Consider the following 15,049-nt stretch of genomic DNA (forward strand, 5'->3'; position numbering starts at 1 on the left):
GTCAGCCTGCTTTCCTTTAATTGTGAGTAGACATGCAAAACTTTGAGAGTCACTGTCAAATGATGGTAAATTGATGGGGGGTTGGGATTCATAATTTTGTCAGAATGGAAGACCATACAGGGGAGGCGGGTTCAGGGGCCAGGGCTATCCAAATCATGGTCAGAGATTGTGGCTGTATGGGTTAGACTTTCATCAATCACTTCAATCCTTCATACTTGTCAGAATCAATACCAAGATTTTGAGTCCAAACATCCTTGGGTGTCAAATCCTGGCCAACTGAGTTTGACATTGGAATTAAGAAATAAAAACATTATATCATATTACATTGTTTAATAATGAATTTCATTCTATTTACATGTACATACTTCTTTCTCATCAAACCTGGATAAAAATAGACCATGTTAAAAATCCTGAGGTTTTGCACGGATCAAAATATATTTCTCTCAAACAGCAATGCAAGTGTGCTGAACATGTCAAAGAAAAGACAAATATTTTCTGTGGCAAAATGTCGTCCTTAGAACAGCCTTTATACTACAATATCCCTTTCCACTATGACCCGTGAATGCATCTTGAAACTTCAAGGGTTTAAATTGACATAATTCTGATGTGATCATTCAATAGGAATGTGCAGATAAATTTGCGAATATTTCCCCCTTGATAGGTCAAGATGCGTGAATGGTGAAAACAGCAATACATCTCGCTGCTTTTTAGTTTGACTGAAACTCATCAGATTTTGTTTAATTTCAATTGGCAAAGTAAAAACCGAAGTGTGGCAGAAATAAGGCGAGACAAAATGCATTTAATGGAATATTTTTATGACATCCGTTTGATTATTCATTTACGCAACCCTCACAGTCTAGACACACTCCTATATTACACAAAATGTACAACACAGATCATAGCTTCTATGAAATGAACACAAATTTACGATAGTAAAATGAGTATACAAACATGAACATGTACACAAGCAACTCACAAATTTTTCAGAAGTTCAACTGTACTGTACTATAATTGGTATTATGAGTTGCTGATCTTGAAAAATTCATGAGTCGGTTTTTGATACGATTGATGTGACACGAAATGAGCAAATGATTTGAATCAATGAAATCAAAAATAAAATAAAGAAGTCTTTATCTATTCTTGGTGAAATGCAATAAAATCTAAGAAAATTACATTTGAAATCTGTATAAAATTTACCTAAAATACACTCAGGAATATAAGAAATGGCAGTATTGACAACTAAAATGCAATAAATGTTTGTACAACAAACATAAATACAATGTACTACTACTAGATACAAAACCTTCAACAATTACATACCCTATGCGGTACAAGTTTCAAGGTCATTGCACATGTTGAAAGGCTAACAAACTGAGACTGTACAATCAAAGCCAACTGGGAATCAATCAGGTTGGAATGGAAACCAATTACTGACAAAACAGTATCCTTCATACATTATTTGTTGGGTATGGAGGGAGTTGATATACAATATACATGTATCAGCAGAATGCAAAACAAGCCATACTCTCTTGCCTTCTATTGAAACACTACCAAATGTTTAATTTGGCATACATGTACCTTTATAAACTACCATTTCATAATTCATGTTTATACAGATCATCTTCCATGAAAGTTTAACATGTAGTTTACAATTAGAATTGTTTTCTGGTGTGACATAACCAATGAAATCGAGCTAAATTATATGAAATATTTACAAATTTGTGATGTGCATACAGCACAAATAAATAATTACTGTCACAATCAGTAGCAGTCGCATCATGATATGGAAGACTGACAGGAGTCACTGAATACAAATATATCTATTTCTATATCAACTGGTTATAACTCTCATTTATAATTATGCACTGTGATGATTGCCTGCACATTGTGGTCATGAAGAAAAACCACATCTCTTCAATTCTATGATCTTATAGTCGAGTAAAATACACCGCAGGCCATGCCACGACTTTTCTAGCTGCAAATTCAAAATTGATATCAATTATTTCTGAATGCCCGTCCCCCAAAAAAGTTCGATTCAATAGTATTGTCTATTTGCGTGACCGCGTTGATCTTTTGGGAGCTGGCGATTTAGCTTTCGGAGACTTCGCTGGCTTGCCTCTTGTTGCACGTTGTTTCTTTGGAGATGGTTCAACGGTTTCAGGGGCAGTACGTTTTTTCCCCCTGGACGCCTTTTCAGTAACAGGCACTTCCTCTACCTTAGCGTTCGATTTCTTTGCTTTTGAATTGACAGTAGCAGATGCTTTTCTTCCACTGAAAATAAAAACACAATGGATTGGATGTTGACTGTCGGTGTCTTTCAAGTTATTTCTAATGTAGCTCTGCCATTTGAACTGCTTTCTCAAAACTCATGAAAGATCAAATGAATTCAACTTGCCCAAAAGACAGCTTTTTGTCAGAATTTCTCTAGTTTCCTTCATTTTGTTCTTACCGTGTCTGCTTGGGAGTAGCTGGTTTTGGCGATTCCACAATGATCTTCTTTACTGGAACTGGGCTGTCATCAACAACAGCCTTTCGCTTACCCCCGCGTCTAAAATGGAAGTTTATACATGTAAGCTGCTGAACAAACCGGGCCCTTATTTTTGTAATATTGAAAAAATACCAGGCAAATAATAAACATATCCTCACCTGCCAACAGCTTTCACAGGGGTGACCACGGCAACTGCGACAGGAGACACTGGAGCCTTAGCTGCCTTCTTTCCTTTCGCAGCAGTCTTCTTTGCCGGTGTAGAGACAACCTTCGGAGAGGCAGCTGGTTTTCCTCTGGTGCTCCTAGCCTTGGGTGGAGATGCCAAAGGACTTGCTGGAACAGCCTTCTTCCCTTTCGCAGCCGCCTTCTTCCCTTTCGCAGCCGCCTTCTTCACCTCAGCTGGGGATGCCAAAGGACTTGTTGCAGCAGCTTTCTGGCCTTTGCGACCACCCTTGACTGGCTTAGGTGCAACTGCTTCTGGGGTGACCGGCCTCTCCACCACAACTTGACCATGTTGTCCTCTTGCAGGTTTTGGTGTTGCAGATTTAACACTAGCCTTGCCACGTCGTCCACCCTTTGCAGCTTTCACTGGGACTGGGGACGGTGATTGCGCTACTTCAACAGGCACATCTTCCTCAACAGCAGCTTTACGACGACTACCTTTAACTTTCTTGGCAGGGGTTGCTTTAGGCGTGCCTGCTTTTCCTTGTCGCCGTGAGACCCTGGCTGGTTTTGGAGATTCAACCACCTGAACATCAACTTCTGACGATGCTGCAGCCTTCTTACTCTTCTTTCCTTTTGTGGGCTGAAAGAGAATAGCTCATATCAAAACCGTGGCTAGAATAGTTCCACAACAGTACTCTCAAATTGCTGAACCTCCGTTGATGTTCAGTCAGTGTAAATGGTTCATCAGACAATCGTTTGAAACAAGTACAGGACCCCGAGCTCAGTTTGGGGAGCAAGAAGGCATTTATTTCATTACAAAATTTCTTTTTCAAGTACCTTTGGAGTGGCTGGCTTGGGTTCTTCAACAGCCTCCAGCACATTTTCAACGATTTTCTTGGCTTTGGAAGTCTTCTTGGTCGCAGCTGAAAAAGAACAAGTCACACATATCATCTTTCTATCAACCTGCAAGATCATGTCCAGTAACTCTTGCAGGTGTGTGGGAAAGATCCCATCCCCGGTGTTTAAATCATTCATGATTGTTTTTTGCGGACACACAAACACAACAATTTTATTGTTAAATCTAGGTCTGTAGAATGGAACAACAATGTAGCATGACTTTTCAAAGTGTTACTGATAGCCGATACTCTATTGCAAGCGTAGCTGTGCCTGTGCTCACCTGCTTTCTTTTCTTTCACAGCCATCACGGGTGAGGCTGCCTTCTTGGTACCACGACGACTTCTTGTGACCTTAGGGGATTTCGCTGGAGTGGCTTCTTTAACCGGGGTAGGTACTTTCACTGGAGTTACTGCCTTCTTGGAGCCCTTTCTACCTCTAGTTGTTTTGGGCTTCTTCACAGGTGTGGGCTCCTCTACAGATGATATTACCTCAACAGCTGGTGTCACAGGCTTTTGAATTGTGGCAGATTTAGGTGTAGCAGCCTTCTTGGGCGTTGGGAGCTTAGGTGTGGTGACCGTGGGGGTAGCAGCCTTCTTTGGTGTGGGGGCTTTTGGTGAAGCAGCCTTCTTAGGTGTGGGGGCTTTAGGTGTAGCAGCCTTCTTAGCTGCGGGGGCTTTAGGTGTAGCAGCTTTCTTAGGTGTAGCAGCCTTCTTAGATGCGGGGGCTTTAGGTGAAGCAGCCTTCTTAGGTGTGGTGGCTGGAGGTGTAGCAGCTTTCTTAGGTGTAGCAGTCTTCTTTGGTGTTGCCTTTTTGGGAGTTGCAATCTTTGCCGGGGTAGCTGCCGACACTTTAGCACGCTTGCCAGCTGGGGCAGGGGAGCCATCAACGGAATCTCTTTTCCTCTTTCCACCAACAGCACGCGCTGGGACCTCGGGGGAAGCCATCATGTCCTTAATGCCGGAGAGATCAGGAGAGCCAATAGGTGCTTTCTTAATCTTGGGCGTCTTCAAGATTCTTTTCATGCCAGCAGGAGATGGAGTACCAGCCTCAACTTTATCAGGCTTTGGAGATGCAAACAGACGTTTGATACCATCTGCCTGCATGTCCTTCTGGTTGCGAGGTGTCTTGAATGTCTTCCGCATGGCAATGGGACTTCCTCCATATGGCGTTTCTACAGAAAGTGGCGACACAACCATCTCATTAGGATGCTGAGGAGTCGATGGCAGCGTAGAATAGGCAGATTGTGGGGTAGCTGGGCTTTTCTTAGAAGACTTTGGGGTCTTTGCGGCAGGTGTTGTTGGTTTTGGAGTCTTCTTGACTGACTTGGGTGTCTTTGGTTTTGGAGTCTTCTTTGCAGACTTCGGTGTTTTTGTTTTGGGAGTAGTCTTCACAACCTCTGGTGTGTTGAATAAGTCCTTCAGCCCGGTGAAACTAGTATCGGCATCATCAACTGTCTTCTGAAAAGAAGAGAGTAAAATATGCAATACAAGGCAACCTGAATATTATGTTTCAAAAGCAGCACTTTTGTTGAAAGTGTGGGTGGGCGGGGGACAACATTTCTAGCCAGCTTCACTCAATCTGGCAGAGATTATCTACAAGCAACAGAAATAATCCAAGTACCTTTGTTCCAACAGTCTTTCTCCCCTTCTTGGGCAACGGTTTTGGAGTTTTGGCAAGCTTTTTGCGGATGATAATAGCAGCTGGTGAATCGATGTGGCCAGTTGTTTGTAACGCACTAATGACTTTTTTGGTTCTTGGTGTCTTTGGTGGAACCTGAAGAAGAATAGGGTAGATAATTGGCACAAAAATCAAGTTATGGATACATCTACAGTTTACTAAAAGTGAGCATCGGGATGACCAAGGTACAATAAAATCTGACATTGTGTTGAAGACTTTCTTCTCTCATTTGTGAGAACCTTTCACATCAACAACTTGATCACACTTTTTAAAAGGTTAAGTAAAGTCATAAAGGATACAACAAATTCACAGTAAATGAAATGTAACGAATATAGAAACAAACCTTTGGTGACCTCTTGTCAAGACCAGTCTTGATGGCAGCAACATTCTTTGCTTTCTTGGCAGACTTCTGCTTGGCAACTCCTGTCATAGCAACGCCACTTCGAACCACCTGTGACCACGTCTTCTTTGTTGATTTCTTCAAGGCAGCCGGAGTTTTCACTTTGGGTGTTCCAATACGTTTTGGTGTAGCAGCTCGTTTCATCGACGCACTCAACTTGGGGGTAGCAGCTTTACCATGGATAGCTCTGAGTGCAACAGCCTTCTTGATATCTGTAGGGGGAGTGCTGATACGATCTGATGGCGTTGCAATCGTCTTCACCTTCTTGGCAGGAGGAGATGGGGTCTTGACAGTCAAGATAGATTTCCTCTTTTTAACAGATTTTGGAGTTTTCACCTTGGGTGTCTTCTGTTTTGGAGACTTGGCAGGCGTCTTCTTTTTTGGAGTAGGTGACTTGGTAAGTGGAGTTGCTGGCTGAATAGTAATTGTAGGAATATCCAATGAACCACTAACAGGCTTTTCTGGTGTTTTCTTCACAGGGGAAGGGGTCTTCACGATCAAGATGGACTTCTTCCTCTTTGAAGCAGGAGTTTTCTTCTTTGCAGGGGTCTTTTGCTTGGGGGTCGCAAACATGTCTCCCATACCAGTAAAACTTATATCTGCAGGTTCTGGGGTCTTTGCAGGCGACTTGGCTGGGGTCTTTCCCTTAGGAGATTTAGCTGGGGTCTTTGCCTTGGGAGACTTGACTGGGGTCTTGGCTTTTGGTGACTCTACGGCAGCCACAGCTACAGGTTCAGGTGAAGCTAGTTTAGGCGACTTGGCTGGGGTCTTGGTCTTGGGGGTCTTTGCTGGAGTCTTAGTTTCAGGAGACCTGGTTGGTGTCTTAGTCCTTGGCCCTTCCATAGGAGACTTTGCCGGAGTTGCTGCTTTGGGAGACTTTGCAGGAGTTAACTGTTTTGGCGACTTGACAGGAGTTTTTGCTTTTGGCGACTTCGCTGGGGTCTTCGACTTTGGAGATGCAAACAAGTCTTCAATACCCGTAAAACTGACATCTTGGTTGGCTGCTTTAGTGACGGTCCTTGCTTTAGGTGATCGTCCCCGAGGAGTGGTATTGGGAGTTGCCGAGAACAAGTCTAAACTAGTGTCTGCTTCATCAACTGGGGTGGTGTTGGACTTTGCTGGAGACTTCTTGCCTTTTGGAGTCTTTGGTGAAGCCTTGGGAGATGGAGCTTTAGGTGTGGCTGCTTTAGGAGTTCTCTTGAGGTTCTGCGGACTTTCCTCAACAATAGGAGCATGCCTAGGGGTTCGTGAAGCAGGCAGTGACCGACGGTTAGGAGTGGCACCTTTCCTAAGAGGCGTGTTTGGAGGAAGGGTCTTGTAGAACTGCTCAGGACTAAGATTTGGCCCAAAGGACACTCGTTTCCTCTTGGCATCTGGACCAAGCTGATAGCTTTCCATGGACTTTCTCTTAACGCCCTTCTTTCCCGAGGAAGACCCTGAAATAGACAGAGAAAGTTTTGCTGCATAAAGTCAAATATTTTGCTTCTATAGATCCATATGGTCTCGTTTAAATTGTCTTACTTTATCATCTTCACACATCACCACCAAATGAATGACACTTGATACACAAGTAGACATCAGGACAGCTGTAAAAACTTAACTCACGTTTTGGGGTAATGACTGGACTTGGCACAGGCTCATCAACTTCTTCAACTGGCTTAGACAGTCGACGGAGATTTGATATTCCAGTCTTCAGTGGCGTCTTGCTTGGGCTTCGAGGGCTACCGAATGGCGGCTGAAAAAGTTTGAGCATTGTGTATAGATTCAAAATCAAAGGCATCAGCCAATGGAAAAAGTCCTGGATTATGGGCTGGTGAGCTTTGAATGATGCCAAATATAACAAAATCTGATTTGAGTGACAATGTATACTTTAGCGATGCCAGTACAACCCTTTCTAATTTACTAGAAATGCCAATGCTAACATATACTTACCCTGCCAGTTGAACTCTTCCTTTTTCCTTTGGTACTTGGAGGGGTAGACTTCTTGCCCTTCTTAGCAGACGGAGGTCCTGAAAATTGGAGAAAAAAAGATCAATGATTGATTTGAGTTCACATATTAACACCTAGAGCATATTTCAGTGGTCGAGACAAAGAAACAAAGTACATGTATCTGTACAGTGTACTCAGTCACTTTTAGACAAACACTACCTAATTTCAACCGACAACTTACTATGCCAAAAGGTCATGAGAGGAGTCAATAATATATAAAACTTGCAACTGGAACCTACCAGATGGAGATGATCGCTTCGGAGTGACAGCCTTTGGAGTTTTGGATTTTGGTTTAACAACCTTTGGAGTAACTAGCTTCTGTGTTGCAGCCTTTGGAGTAGCTGGCTTTGGTGTTGCAGCCTTTGGAGTAGCTGGCTTTGGAGTAACTGGCTTTGGTGTTGCAGCCTTTGGAGTAGCTGGCTTTGGTGTTGCAGCCTTTGGAGTCGCTGGTTTTGGTGTTGCAGCCTTTGGAGTAGCTGGCTTTGGTGTTGCAGCCTTTGGAGTAGCTGGCTTTGGTGTTGCAGCCTTTGGAGTAGCTGGCTTTGGTGTTGCAGCCTTTGGAGTTTTAGGTTTCGGTGTTGCAGCCTTTGGAGTTTTAGGTTTCGGTGTAGCAACCTTTAAACTATCATTTTTGGGAGTCTGCAAACATGATTTTCAAAAAAATATGAATATTTAACCCACACAGATTTTATGCTAATTCACTTTGCTAAACTAAACAATTTTAAGTAAATTACAAGTCTCAACTATAGTACTTGTAGAGTACGTGTACAATTAAGATCTAATACCCCATTACCAAATGTAAGACTATTTCCAGACAGACTGGACCCAGCTATAAACCTAAATATTACCTTTGCTGGCGACTCCTTCACTGGAGATTCCGCTGGTGTTGTCTTGGCAGGAGAGACAGGTGGGCTCCGATGAGGCGAACCTGGAGGAAACTCGTATCGGAACGACCGATCCACAATTGTGAGGACATCCATGTGATTGACGACAACAGTCTGCATCACAGGACTCTTGTTGAGAATTGTTGGGTTGACCTGACTCAGGTTGGTGAGAAAAACCTGTGAAAGAGAACCAGGACATTACTGTTATAATGTCAAGAAGTAATTGTCCAAAATTTTCGTTTGCCACAGCCTGAGCTCATTTGGATTGAGAGATCAAATAACATGGGTAACATCACTAGGTCAAATACAGTACACACGTAATGGCCAAATTAACATGGCTCTTCAGATTATTTTATGTAGACAATAGTCATCTATATACTATAAAGTACATTTTTTTAGTAACTATCGCGGACAGGACAGGAATGTTTTGCAAATAACGGATGCAGATGTATATGATAACTATGTGGTGCCACATTCACTATCAACATTAGGACACAAGTCAGCTTTCAGTTTCACACCAACGAAGGAAGACAGTGACTTGTCTTGTCTCACAAGAATTCAATCATTCAATCACATCTTCCAGTATCCAACTCTTGCACTCGTAGTCGTACGTGGGATATTGATATAGCACAAACAGCAGTCCCAGAGAAACTAAGAGAGGGAACTTACTGCACCATCCTGATTGACGTCGAGACGACAATGCTCTTTTGAAACATTAGGAAGTTGGATCCTTATGTCGCATGCTGTAGACCTAGAAGCAAAGATGTTCAAAATAAGATCACTGAACATTTAGTTTGAATTATTTTCTAATACATGTACTTTGTTAATCAGACTGGCATTTCACTACTCTATTGTATGCTTTATAAAAGAACAACTGTAGCTGTTTACAATCAATTTCAAGTAACTTCTTGAAAACCTGTGTACATCAATAGCGAAATCCTGAAAGATGATGTGGCTCTTTTATCTATCGGCCCCAGATACATGTATGTACTGAAATTCATAAGTCATTTTTTACTTTTTTCTTACCTTCCAAACAGACAAGATGTCTGAGTCAAGGTGAAGAACTGACCATCTGCACCATTTCTTTTTATAACAACCAATTTCCCATACAATGACATCGCTGAGACATTTATTTATTCCTGAAATACAAGACCCATAATTCCCATAAAACATTCTTTTAAACTGGTGAAGAAGTGACAGAATAGGATGGCAATCTCCATTCTCAAGCAGTGACCCAACAGGTTACATCACCCTGTTGGTTTTCAAAGTTACGCCTCCTACATTGTTCCTGTGATGTCATAAGGCCCTATAAGCTAATAGAGTAATGTCGGGTTTGGCCTCCTCGGTGAAACAAGTCAAAGTCATGTTGATGTTCGAATTTTAATTGCTCACATTCATTCAATCTGATTCTGAATAACGCATTCTGGATCTCAGACTCAAGTTGCCGGCATTGGCAACGCAGCTCCCCGACTAAACCTAACAACTAACATCTACAGGGTGGCCCAAAATTATTTTCCCTGTGTCCCATCATCGGAAACGGTTACTGTCAACTTAATGCACAATACTCTGGTTTCCAATAATTCTGGGCCACCCTGTGAGCCTACTGAGCTGTGTACATTTTGTACACAATAATGCACTGGTTTTGTTGTATATTCGATGCGCGCATTGTTGCAATCAAATTTTGCGATTACTTTTACTGACCTACCCTTTAAAACATTAATTTACATTAAAATTATTACTTCTACAGATGATATATACTGTATTCGTTTTAATGCAAGAGCAATGAATAGACGAAAACACGATGAACTTCCTGAAAATGAAATAAAACGACAAGTAGAAGCTGTCGCTCGAATCCGCGCTAAAAACTTGAAATGGCCTAGATGCGTGAATTGGCATAATGAGCCTCCGATAAAAAAATAGTTTTATTATATCATATTCATCCCAATTTCTGAGTAATCACACACTTAAAAATGATCTAAAATATATATGTAATATATATTATTTTACATACACATACATAAAATAGTTAAAAACACATACATGCTATTCAATAACAAAGCTATCCACACGCGCAGTAATTAGCAGGTGCTTGCGCGCAATGAGGCCGGCTCGAATTTAAATTACCATGTTCTTTTCATTCATTGGTCAAAACTGGAATGACGTTAAACTGGTTTCTATTTTTAGTGATGACCCTAAGGTCAACTTCATGATAGTGCAAAAAGACGTTAGAGTTTTACTACGATTTGTTGTGATTTGTGCATGTGTGTCAGAATTTGTAAACAAACCGATATTTCTGAGGGTCTGCGAAGCCGTTTCAACAAAATCAAGTTAATGTTTGAAAGATCTCACCACCGGGTAAAGATGCGAAATATAACGTCTATTTGTTGCACGAAATAAACACCAAAGTGACAAAGAAATCTCCTGATACACACATTTTTTGCACCGACTACGCTAGTATACCTGCATGCATAGTGCATAGTGCATAGTGCATGCATTATGCATGCAGTGTAGTGATGATTCCATTCCATGTAGTGTAGTGTCACCTAAGGACCCTTGTAAATAACTTTATGCACTATATTTTTTTTCAGGAACCCATACCATGCCGCCAAGAGGAAAAACCCCTAAAAGAATTGGGCGTTCACACATGTCACAATTACATACCCCAATATCAGCAGCAAGGAAGACACCATCTGATAGGTCGGCATCCAAGCAATTAGAGGATGATGCCAATGGGTAAATTTGAATCATTTGCTGTTAGAAATTAGAATTTGATCTGATTGCATGAGTACTCATTCAATTGTCCAACCGAGGTCAATCACAGTGACAGATTTGGCTTGTTCAGTTTGCTTCGATGTGTGATCTGGACTAAGACAGTCACTCTTAGACAATGCCAGTAGAGACATTTAGTCTAAAACAATGCCAGTTTCTAACAATAATCATTCCAGTTTGTGTCAGTTAGACCAAAAGTGTTTGTGCTCAACTCATTTAGTCTCTTATTTCAAATCAATTTCATTCGTTTTCAGATCTCCTGAGGCCTTCAAAACTCCAAAGATCCCTAAAAGATCAACCAGGGTCACCAAAACACCAGGATGGTTCTCGCCTTCTGAGGACACATTCAAAGTGCCTTCACCATGTCAAAACAGACGCGTTACTCGAAGGTGAGTAAAAAGTCGCCGTCAGAAATATGTCATATTGTTGTACATCTTGTATAGTCATGTTGTGAATAAAAGGCTTACAACTACAAGTGAGATTAACGGTCAAGGGAAATTTGTTCAAGGTGATTTTTCTTGACAAAAGTGTCAGTGAATAAGTACTTCTCTTAAGATTTTTTCCATGCTTGCGGTGAGTCAAAGTACCTTACCAATACCAGGCCTGAGATTAACTGACAGTCGTTTTGTTCACAGGTGGCATATGCATATTGATTGAAAAACTAATTTTGCAATTAGTTGCATGAAATTATGTCTAATCTTTTCAGGTCAACAGTGTTCAACATACCAGAGTTTTCCAGCTTCATTCCCATGGAACTTTCACCTCGCCGAACACGTCGGTCTTCTGTCTACCAGAAGAAGGTTGAAGCACCAAAAGAGCAGATGGTGAAATCTGCAGCTAGCCGTCGTTCCTCCATGATGCCACCCAAAGTTAAACCGCCAGTGTCAACTCGACAAAGATCTGTCTATAAGAAGAAGGTTAATGAAAGAATTGCTGATAATCTTACAGACACAAAGATAGTCAAACCTAGCAGCAGACCACCAAGACCCACTAAACAAGCTCAGTTCAGTCCTATAAAGACACGTCGTCAGTCCATGCTGCCCAAAGCCATGAACACTCAACCTGTAAAACCAGTGGTTGCGCCAAGAAAGAAAGTTATTGAGGCGCCAGGTAATGCTTCAAAGGGTTCTGTGGTTGCACAGAATGCTGTGCCTGCTAAGGTTGGTTCTGTTCAAAGAGCTACAATGTCTTCTGCTGCTAAAGCTAAGCAAAAAAGTAAATCTCCAGCTGTCGTGAAGAGAGCTAGTTCCACTACGTCTCTGAAACCTCGCACTGTAAAAAGAACAGCAGAGTCTGAGGAGACTGTATTTGTGAAAGATCTGGTTAGTCTGTCACCTAAAATATCTAAGAACAGTCCAAATGCTACGCTCCACAAAATATCGTCCGATATTGTCTTGTCACCTAGAGGAGCAAGAACAAAAACGGCATCAAGATCTGCCACAAACATGGATTTGGTACGTGTGAGTGTAAAGAAGACATTGACCCAGTCGTCTGTCCCACAAGGTTCTGAGGAGCGAGCTCAAACGCCCAAGACACTCGAGTCCATGGCCCCCAATGCCTTAGGCAACACTTCAGACCAACTCCAAACTTCAACAGTAAACATAAAAGCTCCAGTTGAAAAGACTCCCAGAGATTCGTTGGTCAGTAATGAACTCGGCACTTCCGTAGTTTCGGAAATGGTATCCCAGTCGAAGTCAAAGACATCAAGTCAGACGCCTTCAAGAATCCAGCTGACTAAAACACCATCTACCACAAGAAAGAATGCTGCAGCAGGTGCCGACCTTACTGAGGCACCCTCTTGCATCAGAAAGAGAAGATCAGCAGAGAAGACTCCATCGCCATGTAATGTAGCTAAGAAGGCTAAAATGGATACCTCTGTGTATGCCACACCTAGTATGGAATCCCCACGTGTGCTGTTGAGGAAAAAAGTTAAATCCCAGATTGAGCTATTGACTTCGGACACCCCGGAATTCCTGACGCCAGTTGGTGGCAATCACATGAAGGCAGCATATAGAAAATGTACCCCAATGAGACCAGGCATGCAAAACTCCCTCAAGTTGAAAACGGTGCAGTCCTCTCCGAGTTTTAACAAGAAGGAAACAATGGGTATCCGTCCGTCTGTGACAAGAAAGACACGCCTTGCCACGAAGCAGATGTTGGATCGGCCTGTCATTGAAACTACGGTTGCTATGATTGACGGCGGAGATATACTCAAATCCGAAGAGTTTAACAAATCGGATGGTTTGGATTTTGTTGATGTCGCGCAGATTAAAGAACCGCATGAACTTGACTTAGTCAAGACTGTTGAGGAAACAAATCAAGTCAATAGTGGTAAATGCACTATTCTCTAGAGGCATTACCCTGATATATTATTGTAAAACAAGATAGTGATTTTGAATAAGCATGGTATTCATTAAGAATCAAAGCAACTCTTACGAACAATGCCGATAAATTAGCATTGGTCATTTGTTGTAATCCTAAGTCGTGACAACTCACTAACTACCATATCGGCCGTTACAACTGAATCACATCTTGTGCACAATGCACGAAGCTTTTCAGAATGTAGACAACAGCATTGACCATTGTAAGACGAAGAATATTTTGCTATTAAGGTGTATTTTGGCAATTTTGTCGTCGATGTTGTTACAGATTGATCTGTTCGGACTTTTTTTTTTGGCGCTTTGGGTGGTGGCAATAATGTGCTAGCAATAGAAGTTAGAAACGGGAATGAGTCTCCCAACAACCAGCAAACGAAAAGGCAGCATTTTGTAAATAGTTATAATCAACTGAGAAATACATGTATGAATGTCGTGAGTTGTATAGATTTCAGCTTGTCTGATTATTTCCTCTTTATTTCACAAGGGACTGCTGTGGCCGAAGGAGCATTTATTCCTTTATTTCCATCCTTCAAGGACAATGAGGCGAAACTGTGGCAGTGCCATTTTGGCCTGGGCAGTCACTTGTGAAATGGGAAGCCAGTTGTTCAGTTATTTGTCACTCGACTTGTGTATAAGTACATTTTTTGTGGTATCGCTTACCATTTGGTTTCTGTTACTTTGTAATTTATCCTGTTTCTCAGATAATGTTTTGACCCTGTTCCCGAGCAACTTGCATTTATACTTTGTCACATTTTTTTTAAAATTCAGAACTGTTGTGCAATATCAATGGCAATGTATGAAGATCTGATCTGGTGATCAGAGATGTTTTGTTGGATGTGCATGTATTAGTACTATCAAGTTTTTACACTGCCATGATTTATGTTGTTCAGCTCGTTGAACCAATAGTAATTCACCAACGTGTATTATACATGTAATTTTGTATGCAAGGGTAACGTAATATTATTGCAAAAAATATTAATTTTAATATAAACAATGGCCTTCAAAATGGTACAAAGACCTTTTTACCAACTGTTAGTACACACTGTGTATATTACACATTACAATGTACATGTACATGTCTTTTTAGGTGTTGATTTGTTGTTGTAAACATTGGTACAAATTGTTGAATGAAGTTACAGGAGTGCAAATAATATCATAGTTTGTATTCAAGTATGTCTTTGTTGTTCGTAATAATTTATCTGGAGAAATCTCTACATGTAGTTTGCATTATAAAGTCAATGAGCAAATTGGCATTGGAAATGATGTGGGGTTGCAGCTGCATTGCAGTCCATGTGCATTCGGAACCGCTTAGGTTGCAAGACGGTGTGGGCTTCTTGTCAAATGTCAATCAAACTGGACTCTTGACTCGACACATTCACCTTGCAAATCGTTGATGTCCTTC

General features: G+C 41.4%; 2 protein-coding genes across 3 annotated transcripts; one reads left to right on the forward strand and one right to left on the reverse strand.

Moving 5' to 3' along the window:
• Window positions 1-348: 348 nt before the first annotated feature.
• Window positions 349-10,371, reverse strand: LOC135489341 (nascent polypeptide-associated complex subunit alpha, muscle-specific form-like). 2 transcript variants are annotated; one of them, XM_064774655.1, is made up of 14 exons: window positions 10,259-10,371; window positions 9,527-9,639; window positions 9,170-9,251; window positions 8,465-8,677; window positions 7,856-8,255; window positions 7,560-7,636; window positions 7,233-7,362; window positions 5,571-7,063; window positions 5,171-5,323; window positions 3,831-5,007; window positions 3,491-3,576; window positions 2,647-3,293; window positions 2,450-2,548; window positions 349-2,271 (listed from the first exon to the last, which is right to left on the reverse strand). In XM_064774655.1, exons 2-14 carry the CDS (start codon window positions 9,616-9,618, stop codon window positions 2,049-2,051), a joined length of 4,872 nt encoding a protein of 1,623 aa, XP_064630725.1. In that variant the 5' UTR covers window positions 9,619-9,639; window positions 10,259-10,371; the 3' UTR covers window positions 349-2,048. The 2 variants fall into 2 exon arrangements, with proteins under 2 accessions (XP_064630725.1, XP_064630724.1); XM_064774654.1 differs by having other exon boundaries at window positions 10,206-10,371.
• Window positions 10,372-10,731: 360 nt separating this feature from the next.
• On the forward strand, window positions 10,732-14,799 carry LOC135489694 (putative uncharacterized protein ENSP00000383309). Its single transcript, XM_064775179.1, has 4 exons — window positions 10,732-10,855; window positions 11,089-11,233; window positions 11,524-11,658; window positions 11,976-14,799. The coding sequence occupies exons 2-4, from the start codon at window positions 11,100-11,102 to the stop codon at window positions 13,618-13,620; spliced, it is 1,914 nt and encodes a 637-aa protein (XP_064631249.1). The 5' UTR covers window positions 10,732-10,855; window positions 11,089-11,099; the 3' UTR covers window positions 13,621-14,799.
• The last annotated feature ends 250 nt before the right edge of the window (window positions 14,800-15,049 follow it).

This window comes from Lineus longissimus, chromosome 6, assembly GCF_910592395.1.
Source record: "Lineus longissimus chromosome 6, tnLinLong1.2, whole genome shotgun sequence".
NCBI lineage: Eukaryota > Metazoa > Nemertea > Pilidiophora > Heteronemertea > Lineidae > Lineus > Lineus longissimus.

Bases quoted from the DNA above. Each gene is read 5' to 3' on its own strand.
- LOC135489341 (XM_064774655.1), bottom strand. From the start codon at position 9,618: ATGTCATTGTATGGGAAATTGGTTGTTATAAAAAGAAATGGTGCAGAT. The intron at 7,064-7,232 runs GTGAGTTAAGTT...TGTCTATTTCAG, and splicing joins TCCAGTCATTACCCCAAAAC to GGTCTTCCTCGGGAAAGAAG. The intron at 3,294-3,490 runs GTACTTGAAAAA...ATTCTCTTTCAG, and splicing joins CCAAGCCAGCCACTCCAAAG to CCCACAAAAGGAAAGAAGAG.
- LOC135489694 (XM_064775179.1), top strand. From the start codon at position 11,100: ATGCCGCCAAGAGGAAAAACCCCTAAAAGAATTGGGCGTTCACACATG. The intron at 11,234-11,523 runs GTAAATTTGAAT...ATTCGTTTTCAG, and splicing joins TTAGAGGATGATGCCAATGG to ATCTCCTGAGGCCTTCAAAA. The intron at 11,659-11,975 runs GTGAGTAAAAAG...TAATCTTTTCAG, and splicing joins AACAGACGCGTTACTCGAAG to GTCAACAGTGTTCAACATAC.